The sequence below is a fragment of the Megascapheus bottae genome, chromosome 15 (assembly GCF_031878675.1).
Source record: "Megascapheus bottae isolate mThoBot1 chromosome 15, mThoBot2.hap1, whole genome shotgun sequence".
Classification (NCBI taxonomy): domain Eukaryota; kingdom Metazoa; phylum Chordata; class Mammalia; order Rodentia; family Geomyidae; genus Megascapheus; species Megascapheus bottae.
This window is the reverse complement of record NC_143523.1, coordinates 1763173-1785623: the sequence shown is the minus strand read 5'-3', so window position 1 is coordinate 1785623 and position 22451 is coordinate 1763173. Positions and strand designations below refer to the sequence as shown.

Here is a 22451-nt window from a genome sequence, read left to right as displayed (position 1 = left end):
GGGCCGGTGGCAGGTAAATAAATGTGGTTCCCAGGAGAAATCTGCCCATCCACTCGTTATGGTTGGTTTCAACTAGACGGAGCCAGCTATAACATGCAAAATTAATTTTATGTATCATTTTATGCCTGTTTTAAGTAACACAGATAGCTTCCTTTTTTAATCATGCCACATAATTCCTGGACAGCCGCCATATCCCTCTTCTCTCTAAATGTCCCCATATCCCCGAGGAGGTAATTAGTTCGTCAGAGTTATTTAAGTCTGGTGCAGGATTTCCACACTGAGCTGCCCTAAGACAGGGAGGCCTAGATTGTAGCAAATGAAAACTGAGTCAACTGCTGAGCTGCTTGTGGTAGAAACAGGTGTCCACTCACCCCTCCAACACCAGTCCCCTGTCCCCGAGCTCTGAAGGAAGAAGAGAGAGCTTCTCCCAAGCTTCAGCCTCGCTCAGCAGGAGCAGGAGTCTCTGCCTGGTCTCCCCACTCTCCACACGAGGCACCCTGAAGCACCCTGCATGCTCCATCCTGGGGGTGCCCCATCTTCTGCATAAAGCCTGGAGCTCCCAGGGTCCCCTCGAGAGACAGGCAACCACCCCATGCCATTTGCTGTTTATCTCTACCCAGGGCTTGGTCTCCAGAAGGGGCTGACCAGGGCAGAACTAAGGGTCCTGGCTAGTCCACTTTGCCCGCAGGACAAGGAGACCCGGGAGCTTCTGCACATCCTCAGATGTTAGGCTGCTCTGCCTTCACTGCCCCATCAGAGCCCTGGCTCTCAGCAAACCTCTGCTCTTGTTTTCCCCAGCAGCGTCGTCTTGACTCTCCATTCCCACAGCCTTTCCTTCACCCGGTTCTCCTTTCCCTGCTCAGTCTCGGGCAGGCAGAATGGCTTGCCGGCAGTCGGGCTGTACTTGGGATTGGGGCAGCTTCCTGGTGACTGCTGAAGTGAGCAGGAGTCCCGCAGGCTGCCACCCCCAGAGGCCGCCTGGCGTGGTCTAAGCTCGGCCTCCTCCTCTGCCTGCAGCGGTGCCTAAGCAGCTGACATTTAATCCAGCATTAGTCTTTGCTCCCTGGCAGTAATGTTCCTCCTGTCCCTTCCCCGACATAATAAAAGACTTAATTATGCAAAGGGGACAAAGTGACATTTGGTTTCCCTTCGGTGGTATGTACTCAGAGAAGAGTGATGTGAAGTTGTCTCTAAGCCAGGCGAGTGTCACACGTGCCAAGTTCCTCCACGAGGAAAACGGACGGTGCCAGCGGGGGCGGGGGGCAGCGTCTCTCCAAACAGCCGCAGGACTAAGCATCTTTCCCGCCAGACACCGTCCCCGTCCCCGTGTGTTTCCTTTTCCCTCGGGGAGAGTCCCACCCACCTCAGGAAAGCGCATGCTCTCGCGCTCATTTGTTTTTCAAGTCAGACAGATTCAATACTGCTTTTTTTAAAAAAACAAATCCAGAGAATCTTTTTAAAAAGTCTCCTACCTGGTAAGTTAACCACCACGCATTAACTAACAGACATCATTAGAAGCTAATGACATATTAAATAAAGTCAGGAAACTGTGCTGTGAACATAAAACAAATGGGACCAAAGAGTGTCCTGGACGTGGGACGCTGGCACCCTGCGGTGGGGGCCCTGACACAGCCTCCCCCGTGGTCTGTGCCTCTCCTATGCCAGGCCTACCTGCCACCACCACCCCCGCCATGGCAGAAATATGAAATTAGTCACCAGCCATCTAGGACACCAAGCATCTACCCCCTTAGGAGCACACACCAATCTCCTGCTTGTCCTCCCCCTCTGCCTCGGAGGACAAGGCCATCTTGGCCAGGTGGAGGCCCTGCGGTGGAATTGTCAGGGGAGGGCTGTGGGCCGCTGTCACTTCCCAAGGAATTTGGCATAGGGCTGTGACCGGATGGCCACCGAAGTCTCACTTTCTGTAGTCTGGAGTTTTAGGAGATTGGATGCAGGGCCACTGTTCAACATACATTATTTCTAATTCCACAGAAACAGCTAGTTATTTGTAAATTCATAATCTTTTAAAATCATCTACGATGCTAATTAGTCATTGATATTGACCTTTCCTGTCAAGTAAGCCGAAAGGTCATGGATTTTATGCTTTGCTTAACAATTACCTTTGAAATTTCCCCATGTCATCAATAATTCCAAGAAAACAATTTTAATTACTTCCCAACGAGAGAGTGGTTAATCCTTCCAAAGTATTATTTGGGTCAGATGTCAAATTCTAGAGAGAAGAAAAGGACACAGAAAGTCCTTGAGGGAGTGAAGCCATGCTAGGCTAGCAGTAACCTAAGCCAAGAGCAGACCTGAGAAAGAAGTTCAAATCCATTCCAACTTCATCTCCACAGCCCAGTCTTGTCCCTTGGAGGCGAGTGAGGCCTCCGCACGGAAGTTGGCTTGGATTCCTCACTTTCTGCTCTCTTCTTAAAGGTTACATCTCAATCCTGGTGTCCTGGAATCCATCCCACAGAACTAGGCTAAATGTGTTTCAAAACTGCAGCGCTGGCTGGACTCTGACACTGTTTCTAATGGAGAAACTGGCACGGTGGTGAGACACGCACAGGGACTGGCGCTTTCTCCTTTCCTGTGTACTGTCAGGGATTCCTGCTGCACTGCTGTACCCAAGGGGGCCAGGCATCTGGTCATCTTCCTTCCCAGTGACAGCCAATGCGGGAGACTGAGGGTAAGGGTGCCACCGTGTACTCAGCGTGTGCACGGACGTCTGAGGCCCTCTTAGGGGCCCAGCAGACAGAAGAACTAGGGGACCTTCCCCTCCTCCTCTCCCACTTCTCAGCCCTCTCCACACCTGCCCACTTTCTGCAGTGTAAATCAGGAAATCACCAGGTGCTTCCACCTTTCAAAGTGTGTTTCCTTCTGCTGCAGATTTCGGGGCTTGTTTACCCTGCTGTCTTCTCAAACATCCCATTTCCCAGCTCCCATTTGATTACCAATGCAGCACCAATGAAACATTAGCCAAAAGGAAAAACAAGTGGGCTCATTTTACATGCTTTGACTGGTTTTCCAGAATTCCCCGCCTCCTCGCTCATTCCAGCTGTGCCCAGCCAGCTTTGTGAGTTGACAGTGCTCTGCTGAGTCAACAGCAATGCGACCTACCTGGAACCTTCTAGCAGCCAAGTGTCCACAGAAGAATTCTGTCTGTGGTCTCTCTTTGGGTCTGACCTGAGCAGACTTCCTCTGCCTCCCACGGCCCCTGTGGACTGGGCCAGTGCTCACCACGTAACCAGGGGCCACGCTAGATGGGCCACAGCGGAGGAGAAGCTGAAGCCGCTCCTGGGGGTGATGCTAAGCTGAACGAGTCACGCCCCCCACAGCGGCTGACAAGCTCTGTCCCCAGGGGGGGGGGCAGCACGGGGAAAGTCTGATCCCCAGGATTCCACACATGTGGTGCTTAGGTTCTAGAGGAGGGCAGGCGAGGCGGGATCCAGCAGCTACCCCTCACTGTGGTGAACTGACCCTCACCCTTCCCGTGAGATCACAGCCGCCCCTCTTCAATCTGGTGGAGGTCTTCCAGAATGCATGTCCGTCGCTGAAGGTGGCTCAAGTGGAAGTGAGGTTAGAAGCACGCACGGGAAGCTCAAGGGAATCATTAGAAACACCCTGGTCGCCTCTGTGTTGCTGTACAGCTGGGAGATCTGGTTCTCTCTCAAAAGCCCTCTTACAGAACGGAGCTCTTCCGCACACTGGCAGGATTTAACTTCTCTTTCTCCCCTGGGCTGCAAGTCAAGGGGCGGGGGGCTGAGAGCAGCTTCCCACAAGGGAGAATGCCAGGAAGGGCCTCCACTTTGTGGGGTCTTCGCAACTCTGCCTCCTCCCTTTCGTTCCAAGCCTGCCCTGCTGCATCTCCATCTCTGCCCTTCCCCTAGGACAGGGCTGACCTCAGCCGTGGTCTCCCACCCACACCACGTCCTGTCCTTACATGTTGTGAGAGTGTTCTACCCCGAGAAGCCTACACTACGTGCACACGACCTTTCCCCGAACTGGGGGCTCCCTGAACTATCCCTCTCCCCACAAGACGAATGACTTCAGGGTACCTGTCTTCAAAGCACACCGAGAGAGCCTGGCCTTCCACAAGTCCTACAGTGTTTGGGACACAATAAAAACTTACTCGTAAAGAGTGTTTCCCTAGGTGGGGGCCCAGAGTTCTCAAGACCCACGGGACAGGGAGAATGGGACAATGCTCCCTGTCATCCCTGCCAAGCCCCTCTGACCACATCCAAGTCCTGGGGTGACCTGAATGAAGGCCCCCACGGCTAGCTCAAGATGAGGTGGGCTAGGGGAGCAGAGGGTGGGTGATTTCTGCCCTGCCCTAGCTTCCCTGGGAAGGAGAGGCTGGAGTTAGTTCCACTGCTTATCCACTACACAAGCAATTTATCCAACGACGTGACATGTGCACAGAAAGGGAGACTGCGCCGAGCTTTGGGCCTGGCCAGCGAGCATGTGGGAGAGCGGGCAGGCCCAGGCTGCTTCAGGCCCGCCTGTCACCTCGCCCCAGGCCGCTCCAGAGTCATAAGCACTGGGAAAAAAATAGAATCCTAGCTAAGGTACTTTCCTGATTCCTACTCGTCCCTCCAGAAGATGGCCACGGAAGCTGAGAGGAGACGTGAGGACCCCTGAATGGGGAGGAGGGGTACGGAAGGCAGACGGCACCCCATTTGGGATGGCATCTAATTAGCACTAGTCTCATGAGACTGAGTCTTCTATCCCAGTGGCTGGAGTCAGGACTGCGCTGAGCCGCAGACACCCCAAAACTGTAGTCCTGAATTTGGGGAACTCCCCCAAGGTACTTCCGGGCTGCACCATGTCAGCCAAAGATGGCAGGTGCTGGAGGCCTGACCTGGGGCCCTCTGCGGGGAACGGGGGCCGTCTCTCCAGAGAGGGACATGGCCACCACCACAGGTGACCAGGGCCCAGGGCCCAGGGCGCCCCATCTGCACTGGAGCCCCACAAAGCCACAGGTAGAAGTGCGGCTGGGCCTCCCATCAGACCCCCTCTGCCTGGAGGGCATGCTGGGGCCACGTCAGCGCCCCCCCTCATCCTGGGAGCGTGCTGTGGGAGGCCAGTGACTTCTCTTTCTGCTCCTGCGAGCAGCTGTCCCTCCCAGCTGCATTCTGAACTCTAATCTTCAGGTGTTAAAACTAATTTTTACTATAATAACCTTTTTATCCCGGTTCCCAATTACACCATTACAAAAGGGCATTTCTGAAAACCGAGGACTGTGGCTCCCTCGTGGAGGATATTTTGGATCACGGCAGACTCAAAGATGGGGAATCCACACGGGACGACCGGAGACAGCCAGACACAGCTTTAATTAACAGCCGTTCCCTTTGGCTTTTGCTTGGAGGAGAAGAAGGAAATCTTTTGAAGCTCGTGGCATGCTACATTTATTTCCAGCCATTGTCTCCCTCTGATATATATGCAACAGCATTACTATTTTAATGCAGACTCACAAATCTATCAGAGCAGGAGAACTTACCACTTAAGTGCCATTTTTCTTTCTGTAGAACGTGACGCCTGTGTAGAATTATACCTGCCGTGAGCTGCGAGTTCATTCTTTAAAGCACAACACACTAACACACAACACACGCGACTTCCGCCAGAGCCTGGCCGAGAACGCTGCCTCCTGCTGCTCTTACCAGGGGGATCCCGGCACTGGGGTGGAGGCCACTGGTCTGCTGCCTTTCGCTGTGCTGTCCTCCTCTCTCACGAGCATGGATGGAGGAGGCTCCTTGAAACAGACAGAGAAGGAAAAGGAACTGTTTTGACTTCTAAACCCTCTTGCTTTCTTACGGGAAAAGGGGACGTGCATGCATGCCGCAGGCTACAGGGAGAGCTGTCTCCAGCAGCTTTCTTAGCTCAGACGAGCAAAGCAAGCAAGCTGGGCAGTCACACAGGACTAGCTCAGATAAAGGCACCTTTCCATTTCCCTGGGCTGTCTTGAAGCCATGGAGAAACATGGAGCTACCATGATGCTTCAGATGGAGACTGCTCGACAGGCACTGAATCCTGGTGGAGTAGCAGTTCAAGTCACTGTTGTCACCGAACCCCTATGTCAGAGAACCTGGAAGCTACAGGGGCCTATACCCAGCTGGGGCTGGCACCACCAGGTCCATATGCCAGAGAAGCAGCCGGACCTATGTTCTAGAGGGCAGGGCCTTGACAGCCTGGGTTGCTCCCAAGCCAGCCCTCCCTCCCTCTCCAGAGGCATGCTCTCACTCGGGCAGGACCAGCATGTTGTCTCTGTCCCCATTTAGAAAACAAGGCATGTTGAACAGCACAACGTCTATAAGAATTCACAGATTTAGTCCCCCCAATTAAAAGCAACCGTGATTGGGCCTTGGCCTGTGTTAGGTCTTCATAGAATTTTTGAAGAACAATGCCTGTCTGAAAATGGAAAGCACGCGTCCTGGCAAGCCTACCATGGACACAGAGCGGAGACTCAGACCCACAGTTCAGATGCAGCCATGGGTAACGGCACAACTCCCTGCTCTGTGACAGGCCAGCAGAGCCCACACCCACTTCTGCAACCCTGAAGTCAGAGCCACGAGAAAGAACCAGGCTTGCCTCTAAGAACGAGGTGGACTCTAGCTTTGGGAACATCTTGTTCTTTTCCCGAGTGTTTACACACTTCCTGTTATTGTTGTTTGGGGGTTTTATTTGTATATGTATTTAGGTTTCTGGCGGGGCTAGATTTTTTTCTGTTTGTCTGTTTATGATGTGTTTGTTTGCTTGTTTGCTGACATGGGGTTTTGCTACGTAGCCCATGCTGGCCTTGAACTTAAAACCCTTCAGCCTTAGCCTTCTGACATTTGGGATTATATAATGATACATACAGTTCTACCCCACTTTTTACATGGTTTTAACCCCCAACTTAGAATACCATCACGAGGATTAAATTATCTCTTTCTTTCTAGAAAATTGCTGAGATGTGAAAGCGCAGTGCATTATTCTGCGCATTATTCTAAGAAACTGCCTGGTTCTGGGCTGAATTCTTTAAAAACAAATGCTATCCTCAAGTTGTAGGAACTGTTCTATCAGCATTCATATCTGTATTCTTTGAGACAATGAGGCTGAGAAAACAACCCACCACTGAATCTAAACACAGCCTGTACTCCAGGCTGGGTCTGGGCATCCACAGCACAAGTGTGGCCCCTAGGGAGACAGCAGCGGAAGCGGCCAAGGGGGCTGTGCGGAGGGCAGGGCTCGTTTTCATCGTCACTCCCAGAGTTAAAAAGGAAGATGTTAAATTATAGAACCACTGAAGCATAAAGTCTGAACAAGAAGCAAAACAAATTCCAAGTCATTCTAAGAGTCAAGAGTTAAACAAATCCTAAGGAATTAAATCGGTCAAATGTGTCTCTTTGGCAAACAACTGACAGCGAGGTGAAGCTACCTCTGGATTCCTGTTATCAAGGAGGAAGTCCAGCCTAGAAGGTGCCCGTCAGGAAGGGAGAACAGGATGACTGGAGAGGGACACAGCCACAGGAGTCCCCGGCCAGTCTCCACGTGAGCCGGAGCTCAGACGGCCACGACACCGACAGGCAGAGACGACACGCCTGCGAGGTCACCTCAGGGTCTCTCTGGGGGCTTCTCAGAGCCCTCCACTCATCATTTAACCAATGATTTCGACTTGGATAATCACCTTGACACTTAGGAGAGAATAAAAAGCATTTGGGGTGGCATTGTGTTAAGTATTTTCTGGTAGTACAAACTATTTTTGTTTCCTGTGAGGAAAATAAGGTCAAGATAAATAATTAGCTTAATGGAAAGTATTTGGAAACACTTGTCTCAATATATATGTATTAAGACTAGAGTTTATATTTCTAATCCAATTAAGAAAACTGGAGGGGATTTTCATTATGAAGTTAATTGAACAATAGAACTCAACACAGAGCCTCTGAGTAGGAGATTACCTCTGCTAAATTATTCAAGCAAATATGGCAGGGTAACTTGTGCTGGGGTCGAACATTTGAATTTGGCAATGGAAGGATTCTCTCTGACTAATTAGCAAGGTCTTCTTCATGAGGCTCATGCTGGTTGTGATTTCCTGTTGGTGATAAAAATGGCTAATCATGGTATAAAACTCCTGTTCCACACTCGAGTAGTAAAAGTGAATTAGACTTGCAGAACCCAGTGATAACGCAAGTATTTATGAAGGCTCTAGCAAGGCTATCAGTGTAATTAATATGTAATTCTGGCTTGCATGCTCATTTCTACAGGAAGTCATATGTCACAGGCAGAATCTACATTAACACACAGGGCGATGGACGTTCACAACTCGGCAAAGTCAACGGACATGGGAGGAAGGATGAGCTGGGGTGATTCCCTCCCGAGGTAAGCCCAATGGGAGAGGGCAGGCAGCGCCCAGATGTGGGGTGGCCCCGGCCCCACTCCCCCAGGACTGGACTCGGTGCCTCTAGGTCCCACATGGCTGCCAAGGCCCACCTTGTCCTCTTTGTCTTCAACCCCACTCCTCTTCTCAGCAGTGGGCGGCCTCAGGGCTGGAGGATGAGGGGCTCCGCTGCGCTCTTTGCTTTTATCTGTGGGATAAAAGAACTGCCATTAAAATTCCATTTATCACATCAGTCATGATTCGAAAAATTAAGCTCCGAGAATTCAAACTGGTGACAACCATTTCTGAGGGCAAGGTCACGCGGCGGCCTTCGATTGAGCCCCGCCCCAAGGCCCTTCTCCCCGTGCTGAGGATTTGGAGTGTAGGAGGCCTGGGGCCTCACAGGGGCTGCTTCCTAACACAGCCCCCGGCCACTCTCTAGCCTGTGGCTTGGGGCAACTCTCTCCTGTCCCTGTCCTCAAAGGCACAAGCTGGTTCTCTTCTGGATCCCACAGCCTGGATGGCTCAGGGAACACACGGGTAGGGAGGCGTCTGGGCTCAGCTGTCTCCCAGCAGGGGCAGTCCACAGATGGAGACAGTCACCCTGGGGCGTGGGGCGTGCCTCATCCCAGGGCTTCCAGCCCAGCAGGCCCAAGCAGACCTGCTCTGTGGCTCATATGGTGTACCAGCTGCTCTCTGCATACTTGACTCCCGGTGTCCCAGAGCCTTCCTCAGTGCTGTCAAGATCCCTTCCAGCTGTGGGTATTCTCCATGCTTTCAAATCACCCGTGTACCGTCAGGCCTGCCTACGTGGGCTGTGAGTGGATAGGCCCCAGACCTTTCTCAGGGAGAAAAGAGACCATCATATGACAATGGAAGTGGCCTGGCTGAGCCTGTGACAACTGGAGGCTGATATGAGCCCCTGGGTCCCCGGAGCTGGAGCAAGATGGTGCCAGGTTGGTCAGGCCTGTGGTTACCAGTGGCCCATCACCAAATGGGTACTGGCTTTTCCACAAGCCAGAAAACACAACAGCATTGTAAGGGGTGGGAGCAAAGGCCGAGCCTAAGATTCCAAGGGTGAAAATCAAGTTCACGCTTCCATTTCTTTCAAACCTAGTGTCTAGCATTCAAAAGAGCAAACAGTTCATAGAGCAAACAGTTTCAGCAAAAGACAGCAAGACTGATCACTGTTTTAATACCAAGGATGGAAAGAAAAACCCAAACCTCTAACCACATGTCAAGCTAACAGATAAGCGGTGAGGAACAGCGCTGGAGTTGTCCTGGGAGTTTGAATGGCAGGATACTTTCTTTGCAAGCAGAAAACTGCAGAGCTGGGAGCACCAGGAGTGCAGCTCAGCTGGGTAGTGGTGCAGAAGGGAGGTGTGGAGCACATCACACATGTGCACCCGTGTGTACTCCAGCCAACAGGTGCACACACATCTGCATACACATGTACACACCTGCCAACAGATGCAGACACACCTGCAGATACATGTACATGCCTACAGCCTGCACACGCATCTGTCTACACACATGCACACTTGAAAACACATGCCACGCATCTGTCTACACATGTGCACGCCTGCCAACATGCACACACACATATACATGTGCATGTCAGCCAACACACACGCACACCTGCAGATACATGTACATGCACCAGTGTATGCCTCCCTACATGTGCACACTTGAAAACACACACACACACACACACACACACATCTGTCTACACATGTGCGTGCCTGCCACACAGGGAAGGTGCCTGGTGACTTCCCTTTTGCCCTCCATCCCATCTTCTTCAACCCACTGTCAACTCCATGCCCTCTGCTATCTTCCAGGTTTGTAGAAGGGCAGTGCAGGCCTAGACCTCACGTGGAACTGTGTGCATCTGGAAGGCCGTGATTACAGAGCAGACAGGTGCAGAAGTTCCCTCTGCTGAGCACTCAGCCCTCCACCTGAGGGTGAGCACAGGAGTGCCGAGAGGACCCAACAACCATGGCACAGTCAGTCACTCCAAAGAGGGCCCAGGCCTTCAGGCGCGCCCAGGGGAAAGAGGGCTGGCCCTGCTATTAAAGGAGCAGCTGCCCTTAGCCCCACCCACTGGCAAGCAACTGTGAACACATCTCTGACAATCTGGCTTCTGCTCATCACTGTGTCTCTACAACCTAACCAGGGCCAAGCCTCTTCCCTGTTACTCCTCCTTCCACAGAGAACGACGGGGCGGCCACAGGGCTCCTGGGCAGGCAGTGGCAAGCACCACCAAGGTTCTTCCTCCATTTTCTTTAGAAAATACTCTATGAAGCCTTTCTCTCATTGAACACAGTTGATCTTTGTAAGACTCAGGTCTTAAAACCTGGCTTTGGGGATAAGCAGACTCACACGGCCCCTCCCAGGTGCTTCTTAGAGAAGATGCATTTGATGATAATTTTGAGGCTCTCTCCCAGACACATATCCCCAGAATACCAGTGACAAATTGCTTGTGTCTTGTCCTGAAGGGTTCCCTTAATCGGCAGCACTTTTTAACAGTCATTGATTTTTGCAGGCCCTTGGAGGTGTGTAGCCAGCTCCGCGGCTCACACTCATAACTGGGTCTGCACCTCGGCCATTCCACCTCTGAAGTGCCCGCGCTATGGCTCCCCACGGGCCACTTCCGGGGCCCGCTCTGACATGCTTAAGTACTCTTTGCTTTGGGCCTCTCCACAAACTCTGACGATGTTGTCGTAAAGTGCTCCCTGAGTGGCAAAGAGAACTAGTTTATAGAGGAAAATCAACAAGTTGTAAGACTTCAGGCCTCTGCGTACCTGGGGGAGCACAGGAAATATCTCCATCCTCAGTGCAAGGCATGATGGTAGTGCCTTCCCTGCGATCCGTCTATTGCTCAAGCCTGACCCTGACTTGAAGGGCTCCCCAGCGGCCTTGGCTTTGATGTTCCTCCTGGTGATGCTGAGCTACAAGGAGAAATGTGAAGGCCGCAGGGCATTCTGGGAGTACAGAAGTCCAAGCAGCCCAGGCCAAAGCCACAATGGAGGTGGACAGGCAAGTGTTTATGACTGCACACAGGATTCATGTGACCCCCGTGACTGGCGGGGACAGAGGTATGGAATCAATAAGAGCAGTAAGACATTGCTGCCCCAGAGCTGCAGCAGCTAACAGATAACCAAGAAGGGATTACTGGAGCCCAAGGGAGGGCCCTGTGGTCATCACTGTTCTGGAAGAAAGTGTGGAGAGAAAACCAGGTTCCATCTCCTGGGGTGGTGTAGCCCTGTAAACTATTAGGGCTTAGCAGTCAACCTTATTTTCTACAGGAAGGGAAGGTGATTTGCTGGTGCCCAAAGTTGGGGGTCAGGGTCCTCGCATTTCACACCTTAGTCTTTAATCTAGGCTTAAGCTGCCTGTTCTTCTGAAGTCTCTGAAGTTGAAGACTCAAGGTCTTTCTGATTATCTTGCAGGAGCCATGGATGAAAGATGCTCAGATGAAAGATAATGTGAAACATGCAAGTCTGCCGACCGGGAGGCTCTGGCAGGAATCACCTGTCCGAACCTCATGAACACTATTCATATTGAATAAAGAACCAGCAATTTATATATAAAATCTACCTATCATCCATCTATCTGTCTGTCTATCTATCTATCTATCTATCTATCTATCTATCTATCTATCTATCTATCTATCTATCTCCTCTCCCAGTTCAAGAGTAATTCTTAGGTTCATCCTGATTTTCATGTGATAAACACAAACCTGCCACATTTTGGCCTCAGTTACCATTTGGTGAACTGATCCCATGAGTCCCCTCCAGTCCTGGGATTTCCAAAGCCAGTCATATCAATCTGGAGTACCTCCCACACAAATGGAGGCTGTGGCCACTTCCTGTTAGTGGAGGGGCTTGAGCAGGGCTGGGGATACACCCAGTGACATGACACAGAGACAGACTTCCTATGATAGAAGCCAATGATAACCACAGATATCTTTAGAGCTAGTTCCTCGAACAATGCTGGGGTTGGACAAGAAATCTGTCCTTAGAATGAGGACCCTCCAGTCCACAGCCAGCTACCATCACATGACCTTGATGGTGGTTTCTTTGAGGTGGCCTGAGGTTAGCAGAGCCCATGTGTAGAACATGGGCCACGGCATGCATTCACTAAAAGACAAGGAAGAGATAGCTATCCGGAGACAAGACTGGAAAGTCATGGCACTATCAAAAACTTGGTCCTGGGTGGGGGCCCAGGCCTAAGCCGGACACAGGTCGTGGGGACCATCCCGGATTCACTGAAGCTCTTTTGTCTGGTCTGCATGCTGCACAGACCACCTCTCCTTCACCAAGACCAGACCACAGAACGCCTTACCCACTTAGTTGCTCACCAGCACTTTTAGTCTTGCATGTCACATTTCTGAACCTCATCCTAAAATGACAGCCCCAGCACCCCTGCAAAGCAGGCACGAAGACCTCATTTGCTCCTAAGCAAATAGACAAGGTGCATAGGGGTCTCCAGATTGCAAGTAAGCCAGTGAGGAGGACAGGAGGGGCTTGGCAATGTCAGCAGCCCTGGGCACCTCTGAAAATATTGATAGCAAAATAAGGGAAATTGCAATTTATGCTTAAGATAGAAAATACGACACACCAGGGTCTGCTGAATAAAGGTCCTAACAAGGCCCAGTGAGGGCACTGATTTGAGTTGCCTGACGGTAACAACTGAAGCATGGGAACACTTCCTGCTGAGGGAGGGTGCAGCTGAGCTGTGAACGGCAGGAGCCATGGTCCCAGTAATGACCCAGGCCAGAGACAGGAGAGGCCCAGGGGCCTGGGACTTGTGGATGGTGGTGGTCAATGGGTCAGGGGAGGCATGGAGGCCATAAAGCAGGAGGAGGGCAGTTGAGAAACATCTTTAAATACCTTTTGTCTGCCAGGACCCATCCCCGCCCCAGCCCAAAGGTAGCTGGCAGAGACTCCAGCTCTCACTGAGTCCCATCTTCAGTAAGGCCACCCAGGCCAAACCCTGTGTGAGGACACGGTCTCCGGGGCAGCTGCCCTGGCTTCCCACCCAGCAGCTCCACACGTAGAAGTGGCATGGGGTGGGCCCTGTACTTCTGCTGTGGGGAGGAAGGCAAGCTGCATCCTACAGGTCCTGAGGAGCCTAGAGCTCTCCCTGTCCCTCCTCTCATGTAGCCAGCTTGGAAAGGCTGCCAGTTACCACATCTAGACTGCCAGAGCCTGTGCTAAGTCAATGGCCCCTGACACCTGGAGTGCAAGTGCTCGACAAGATGTCAGGAGGGGCTAGGCCTGACCCTCTGAGGCACAGCTACAAGGCCAGGGCAAGAGGTGGCCACCTGATCACCTGATTGAGAATCAGACAAAAAACACACGGGTTCAGCTCTGCCTGGCCACGCGGCGTGCAATGGCAGTGGCAGCCACCTCTGGCAGGTTCCTCCGATGGCCGCCCAGGGCACGTGAAGGGCAGTGTTCGTGCTCCATGAAGGCTCACCACCGGCCCAAGCCACTGCAAGCTGGGAGGCCAGGGTCAGCGAGGGCTCCCAGCCAGTGGCCACAGGAATGTCCGGGCAGCTCCCTGAGCTCCTGCTCCCTGGAGTGGCTGGCAGGCAAGACCCAAGGTCTGTCCTAGGTCCACCGAGGCAGAGGTCATCCCCATAGAGACGAGAACCACTTCCGAGTCCTCCTGCGTTTTTCACGGGCAGTGATTTTCAGACTTGATGTGGCAGGGAGAATTAATTTTCAACCCATTTTTATTGTCCTAGATTCCAAACAAATGGAGGCACACACAGACACAGACACAGACACACACACACAGACTCACACACACAGACACACAGACACAGACACAGACACAGACACAGACACACACACACACACACACACACACACACACACACACACACACACACACACACACACCGTGGGCTAAAGGACAGAGCTGTACTTCCCTAAGAAGGGACAGATGTTGTACGGCCACCCAACCCTGAGGGTACCCCCTCCCGTCACAGGTCACAGGCTCACCACCCCTCCCCAGCTACTTCTCTGTAGGTCCATTCACATTTTTTAGAGGATATTGTGCCATGACAGGACAGAGGGACAGAAAGGCCTATTCTTCTGGAATATTCCAGAACCTTCAGAATTCTGTCTTCTGAAAAGGAAGAGGGGTAACTAGAAGTGAGAGATGTAGGAATGCTGTGCCTACCACCAGCTGCAAGAAAACCATAGCCCAGAAACCCAAAAAGACAGAGCTAAAACCACAGCCCAGCAACCCAAAAAGAAAGAGCTAAACCCATAGCCCAGCAACCCAGAACAAGAGAAAGATAAAACCACAGTACAGCAATTCAGAAAGAGAGAGCTAAAACCATAGCCCAGCAACCCAGAAAGAGAACAAAAAGCATAGCCCAGCAACCCAGAATGAGAGAGCTAAAACCATAGCCCAGAAACTCAGAACAAGAGAAAGAAAACCATAGCCCAGCAACCCAGAACAAGAGAGATAAAACCATAGCCCAACCTGTAAAGAGGGAGACAAAAGCACAGCCCAGCACCCCAGGAGGGGTGAGGACACAGACCTGCCTGCCGAGGCTGGCACTGCACACAGGGGCCCATGCAGGAGACTGGCCAGTGCTGCAACCCTCCAGAGAGCTGTGCCACACCCCCAGGTCCATTTGGCCCCTCTGGCCCCATGGACTCTGATCAATGATGAAAAATGATGAAAAATTCCACAAGTTAGGTTTCAAGTTCATCCCAAGGTGGAGATGCAAAAGGCATTACATTTGATAGTTTAAAAAAAATCCAACATCCGAAAGCACTTGGTGTCAGGAAAAAGGCAGCTGGGCAACCTGGCAAAGACTGGTCATAAGCTGGCACCACAGTTGTAGATGGGTATCAGGGTAGGGCAGGAGAGGGGGTGAAGATGGACCCACAGATAGGGAAGAGGGTAGAGAGAGCAGGAGGATGGGCAGAGGTAGGGAAAGAGGAGGGAGGAGAGGGAAGGAGGAGAGAGGATGGAAGGGAGCAAATGGGTGGGGAGAGGGAGGGAAACTCATGGAAACCTGCAGACATGCCTTAGACTCCCTCTCTCTGACTCTTGTGGGATTCAGTGTCCAGCTCACCTTTCCCCAAGCCCATTTGTTCCCTTAATGGGAGAGGCGGAGCCAGCCAGCCATCACCCTTGCTTCGAGGCATTATGGAGTTGCAACTGCTAAGAGAAGGCGAGACCCAGCCCACCTACATCACACCCTGCACACCTGCCAACAGGAGCCCCCCCTCAGCAGACGGTCCTGAAAGGGGACTGGAGCCCAGCACACAAGCTAGAACACCTGGCTCCTCACAGTGGAGCCTGGCACACGAGCTGACACACCAGGCTTCTCATAGCAGTGCCTGACACATGGACTGGCATACCAGGAGTTTGAAGTACCCAACCTGAGAGCCTGATGTTGCACATACAATCAGAGACATGTGTGATACCCAAAGGCACAGGGTCACACACATGCACACACTTGGAGAGGCCTGTGTGTGCAGACTCAGAGGCACAGTACACAGATGGACTCAGGTCAGCACAAAGAGACCCCCAGGCACACACACACACACACACACACACACACACACACACACACACACACACACACAGAATGGCAACTTCAGCCTCAAAGAAACCAAGCGTGTGAAGAACCTTCTCAGTCATTCGCCTCTGGTCCGGCTCAGCTCAGCATCTCCACTCTGCCACAGTGCAGGATTTGTTTCTACTTAGGTTTCATTCATAGACACGGCCCCTGGGCCCCTGACATGACATCACTTTTCATCTGAGCGGCCTTGGCATTCTCAGTCATTAAATCTTCCCCTCCTTTTTGTTTCCAGGCTTCCTGTGCCCTCTAGGGGAATTTCACCATCACCCTCCCTCACGTGGGCCAGAGGCCACGGCGGGCGAGGCAGGGGCCTGAGCAGTGGGCTGCACGCCACACAGCCCACACACCGCCACAAGGCCTCGGAGGGGAGACTCTGCAGATCCTGCTGCCCCGGCTGGGGTGTCCAGTGGGCGGTGCCTGGCCTGTAACAGCTGCTCTGAACCCTCCCCTGCAGATGATGCCCTTTACTCTGAATAAAATGGTATGTCTAGAACAAAACAATAGGCTGACACTCCACCAGCCAAATGGGGAGCCTCCTGAGCTAATGCAGAAGCAGGGCCACGGCTAACACCGCGAAGCCTGCGATGGAGTTGAAAGGGTGTTGTCGCTTCCTGGTGGGAGGAGCCCACTGCTCCCCGCTGAGCCCTGCTGCAAGTGATCCCACGCATCTCACCTGGTTCTCAGTGTCCTTGGCTGGAAAGCTCAGCAAATGGTGGAGGCTGCGCTCTGAACCTGCCTCAGTCCCACGGATAAAATCTGAGCTGCTATAGAAATGAGGTGTGGATCCTCGCCGCCAGATCACAGGTGTCCCTAACGCGGAGTGCAGAGAGGCACTCGGGGACGACCCAGAAGGTGCCCCCGCCCTCACGCAGGGCCCCTCCAGGATCCTAAAGACATGCTCTGGAAGCGTCCTCCCTTATGAATGCTCCCAGGGCGGACGAGCCACGTCGGACGAACCTCTGTCATCTGCTTAAACAGCAGTCAACAGATGAGGGGCCACCACACACTCCAGAGCACCACAGATCCATTGTATAATGGGAAACGTAGCAATTCCTCCTGAGTGGCAGTGCTCCCTGGGGCCCACGCAGAGGTGTGCTCCCCAGAGCCACCCCAGAGCGGGGCAGTCCTCCTAAATGCCTCGGCTGCCAGCCTCCTGCTCTGGGGACCCCAGCCTGGCCCTTCTCCTACAGGAAGAGCAAATGTTCACAATGGGGAGAGAGCGCGAGGCAGGGCAGGAGAGGGACCCACAGCTACCTGGGCACAGAGGAAGCTGCCCGGAGGCCACCGAGGACCCCACATCACAGGGACAGACTGAACCATGTGTTTCTCCAGCGGGAGCACTAAGAAAATAACTATGGAATCAGACCCTGTCCAGCATCAAGTCACTTCCACTCCAAAGAAGTCCTGCGCATCACAGAGGCCTCTGTGAGGGGTGGTCCGCGGCCCCCAGGAACAGGAGCTGGAGCTGTCTTCTCCACCTAGAGAAGACGCGGGCTGGCCCCGCATTGACCAAAGACTCGGGCAGACCCTACGGTGAGCAGGGCCCCGTGAGGTCAGAGGCACAGTCAGCTTCCAAGACCTTTGTGGGTGAACGCCTGTCCTTGACCACCACAGAGTAGCAGCAGGACCTATGCTCACAGGTCCATCACTGAATCTACAGTCCACAGTGACGGGAATGGAGCTTCACTGCAAGTGACAGGACTGGACATTCACTGCACAGCGACAGGACTGCACAGCGACAGGACTGGACATTCACACTGCACAGCGACAGGACTGGACATTCACTGCACAGTGACAGGACTGGACATTCACACTGCACAGTGACAAGACTAGATATTCACTGCAAAGTGACAGGACTGGACATTCACTGCACAGCGACAGGACTGGACATTCACACTGCACAGCGACAGGACTGGACATTCACTGCACAGCGACAGGACTGGACATTCACACTGCACAGCGACAGGACTGGACATTCACTGCACAGTGACAGGACTGGACATTCACACTGCACAGTGACAAGACTAGATATTCACTGCAAAGTGACAGGACTGGACATTCACTGCACAGCGACAGGACTGGACATTCACACTGCACAGCGACAGGACTGGACATTCACTGCACAGCGACAGGACTGCACAGCGACAGGACTGGACATTCACACTGCACAGCGACAGGACTGGACATTCACTGCACAGTGACAGGACTGCACAGCGACAGGACTGGACATTCACACTGCACAGTGACAGGACTGGACATTCACTGCACAGTGACAGGACTGGACATTCACACTGCACAGTGACAAGACTAGATATTCACTGCAAAGTGACAGGATTGGACATTCACACTGCACAGTGACAGGACTGGATATTCGCACTGCACAGTGACAGGACTGGACATTCACTGCACAGTGACAGGACTGGACATTCACACTGCACAGCGACAGGACTGGACATTCACTGCACAGCGACAGGACTGGACATTGACACTGCACAGCAACAGGACTGGACATTCACTGCACAGCGACACGACTGGACATTCACTGCACAGTGACAGGACTGGACATTCACTGCACAGCGACAGGACTGGACATTCACTGCACAGTGACAGGACTGGACATTCACTGCACAGCGACAGGATTAGACATTCACACTGCACAGCGACAGGACTGGACATTCACACAGCATAGAGACAGGACGGGACATTCAATGCACAGCGACAGGACTGGACATTCACACTGCACAGCGAGAGGACTGGACATTCATACTGCACAGTGACAGGACTGGACATTCACTGCACAGCTACAGGACTGCACATTCACTGCACAGTGACAGGAGTGGACATTCACTGCACAGGGACAGGACTGGACATTCACTGCACAGGGACAGGACTGGACATTCACTGCACAGCGGCAGGACTGGACATTCACATTGCACAGTGACAGGACTGGACATTCACACTGCACAGCGACAAAACTGGACATTCACACTGCACAGTGACAGGACTGGACATTCACTGCACAGCGACAGGACTGGACATTCACTGCACAGCGACAGAACTGGACATTCACTGCACAGCGACACGACTGGACCTCCTGCACAGTGACAGGACTGGACATTCACACTGCACAGCAACAGGACTGGACATTCACTGCACAGTGACAGGACTGGACATTCACACTGCACAGCGACAGGACTGGACATTCACTGCACAGCGACAGGACTGGACATTCACTGCACAGTGACAGGACTGGACATTCGCTGCACAGTGACAGGACTGGGGAGTTCGTGCAGGCTGAGCGCCTGCCCCCCATGACACCCGCCATTTTCTTTGGGGAGCCCCCCGCGCAGTCTGCATCTCTCAGTGCTCCTGCGGACATCAGGATGACCGAAGACGGGGCTCACAGCTGTGTGTGTTCTTCAGTCTGTTGTTTGCAGAGTGCATTCCTATTCTGGCCCCGAGGTGCTCGCGGGTCTGATGGATGCCTGGTGTGGATTACACTGTGCAGGCAACCTGAATTCATAACCTCGGTGCCGTGCAGTGCGCATTCCACCAATCAGATCAGGAGAGGTCAGGTAACGCGGTGACTAGGCGTCTCGCCTGAGGCTTCCCTGTGCACATACCCTGAGGGTCTACTCTCCTCCGCCATTGAGGTTTTGAAAAGGGAGCCTTATATAGGGCTGGTTCTGCTCTAAGTTGAGTTTTACTAATGTTGAAATTAAATGTAACCATCCTAACAATCAAATATTGTTCTTAACATTTCTACAATTCTATCAGGACTGTTCACAGCTATATATTTTAAAGTTTTCCCAAGTACCCTTTATATAGCCTCCAATTACCTACAGCAGAGAATTGCATGCTTAAGTATATTCATTTTCTAAATTACATCATCAAATTTAATCAAATATGAATATGTTTATAAAAATAGGTTTCACTATGAAAGCAATTATTACACCAAAAGGAGGTGTTTCTGGAGTAGACTCACTGTGATCACTTGGTGAATCTTTATTTTAGCAATCACTTTTCCTCAGAGAGATAGGTCACTGGGTCTTGGGTTCTCTGCTCCTTTTATGAAGATTGCCTCAGGCTCCAGTCTTATGATTAGGAGCTTCAAGCTCAGGCCAGGAAAGTCACAACACAGCAGTGACCCCAGGACTGAGCCTGTGGCCTGGAATCAGAGGAACCCCAGCAGCCCTGGTCCTGAGGTGAGACACACACCCTCTGCTTCCCTCCCAGCTACCCGCAGGGACCTTGACCACTGGGGGCCGTGGAGAGCCGCAGCCAGTCTCAGTGGGGCTGGGGTGCTCCTGCCCAGTGTGGCAACCACAGATCAGGCGGTCCTGAGGCAGTGACCCACACCCTGGCGGGGCAGCCTGGCGGCAGAGTCAGGCAGGCCAGGAGTCAACCCTGGAATGCCACGTTCCCCAGAACAGGAAAGGTAATAGCTTGTGGAGGGCCTGGCTCTGGATTGAGAGACGCTGACAGCACCAGGTCAACATCTGCGCGACAGAGGGCTCAGGCCCTGCCATCCCAGTGACGGCTGAGGAAAGAGCCATCAGAGCCATGTGTGCAATCTGACATGAGCAAGGAGTGGTCCTCGTGGGGTCCATCTGCATTTCAGTGGACAAACACCGAGGAGAGTGTGTGCCCGGTGCACAAGGGAACGCTTACGCAAACTCGATGTGGCTGAAGCCAAAGGTGATTCGGGGAGAACTGGAGGAGTCCCAAGCGCGCTTGGCCAGCTGCCTGTGATTTATTCACAACATGCTGGCGAGAGCTGGACTTACTTCTTGGGAGAATTCAGGCCAAGCCCGTGCTGACTTTTCCAGACTAATCTACATGAAAACACAGTCTTCACATAACTGATTTATTTCCACATTTAGATGTAATAAAATTAATAGTGCAGTTCTCAGCTCAGCTGATGAAATTAACTCAGACTTTCCTTTCTAACCAACTTCTTTCCGATATTTTCTCTATTTTCAAAAGGGACGTTATTCCAGTCATTTGATACAAATGGCTTTAATTAGTTTTAGGCAAACATAACCTTTAACGAAAGCAGACTTGGGATTGCAAGTCCTGAGCTGAAGGATGGAAATGGAGCTGTGTGCCCAGAATTGATTTGTGATGTCAGCCTGCACAATCCGATTTGGGCCAGCACCAAAGCAAACCACCCATCACTTCAAAGAATGATTTTCTGCAGCCCTATCAAGAAGCCATTTGAGCCCTGAATACACAGGAAACACTTTTCTACAAGAGCGGGCAGGCTGTTCCGTGTGGAGTAAATGACCCCAGGGGGCTCTGCTACTTGCCCCTCTCCATGACAGGGGCTTTGCCAGGCCTTAAGAGGAGCATAGACATGTTCCAAGTAACTCACACTTTTATGACTACTACTTCCTTCTGAGGTCTTCAAAAGTTGAATCAACCAAACCTACATTTACTCTGACGCATCTGGTTCAAGGATGCCTTGTTTGGGAGGTCCACGGATGGAGAGGTTTCTATCTAGGACCTGGCTGCCCACAGTTGTTCAGCTGTTTCCCGAAGAGCCAGCATTCTGGCCAACTAAACTCAGAGCGCTTGGGCCCACCAACCTGAGCTTTGGGTAACTAACAATCCTGACATTCACCAGTTCTGCTTTTTAACCCCCGCAGGTCAGCAGCTAACTCTGTTCTTCCATCCATGGGCATTTTATTCTCTAGGGAGTCCTGGTGTCCCTGGCCTGCCCAGTACATGCTGCTGTTTCCAGCTCCTGCTTTCTCTGGAAGGACGCCTCGTCCTCTGCTGCTGACAGGCTCTCCCCGCACCCCCCTGGCTCCCTGGAATCCCACATGGGAGGCACTGGTTTCCCTGACTGCTCTCAACATTTCCTCTCTACACAGATTCTACAGAACTGGATCTTGGGCAAACAGGGGTCTCATCCCCCAGATATTCTGCCCACCATCCTCACATATAGGGGTCTCAACCACCCTGCTGTGGGCCAGCCACACCCCCACCCCTTCTGCATCTGACGAACTTTCCATGGGACAGTCACAAGACCTCATAATACTCTGCCTTCTAACACTTGGCATTTGCTTCCTTTGCTACCTAACAAGTCCATCTCCTCTTCTAAGCAGAAAGCGCCAAACACCCCTCTCTCCCAGAAGCTAACCCCAGCCTGACTCCCCAAACAGGAGACTGGCCGTCCTCCTGCACCTTTAAATACGAGTCTCTCCCTTCCAGCCACACACCTGGAAAAGAGCCTTCCCCTCTCTGCCAGTCCTCTGGAAGCTGAGTCACAGCTCAGTCTTGTCATCTGTCCTAAGTCAGCCGTGTGATGGACTCAAAGTATTTCCTTTCATAAGTGCCCTGTGGCTAACCGCATTCAGGAATGAACGAGCCACCACCCCGTCCTCCAGACCCGCGGGTGCTCAGCTGCCCTTCCCACACGCACAGCCAACAAGAAAGAGCTACAAGCCAGCCAATAATCAAGGAGTGGGAAGAGTG

At 52.4% G+C, this 22451-nt stretch overlaps 1 protein-coding gene across 1 annotated transcript in view; it reads right to left on the bottom strand.

Annotated features, from left to right (window-relative positions):
- Window positions 1-22451, bottom strand: part of Tcerg1l (transcription elongation regulator 1 like) — a 145056-nt gene that overhangs the window by 38783 nt on the left and 83822 nt on the right. Inside the window, exons 5-6 of the mRNA XM_090346825.1 lie at window positions 8470-8564; window positions 5661-5752 (exon numbers count right to left, since the gene is read on the bottom strand). Coding sequence (XP_090202951.1) covers window positions 5661-5752; window positions 8470-8564 — 187 coding nt within the window. The remainder of the gene's footprint in view (window positions 1-5660; window positions 5753-8469; window positions 8565-22451) is intronic.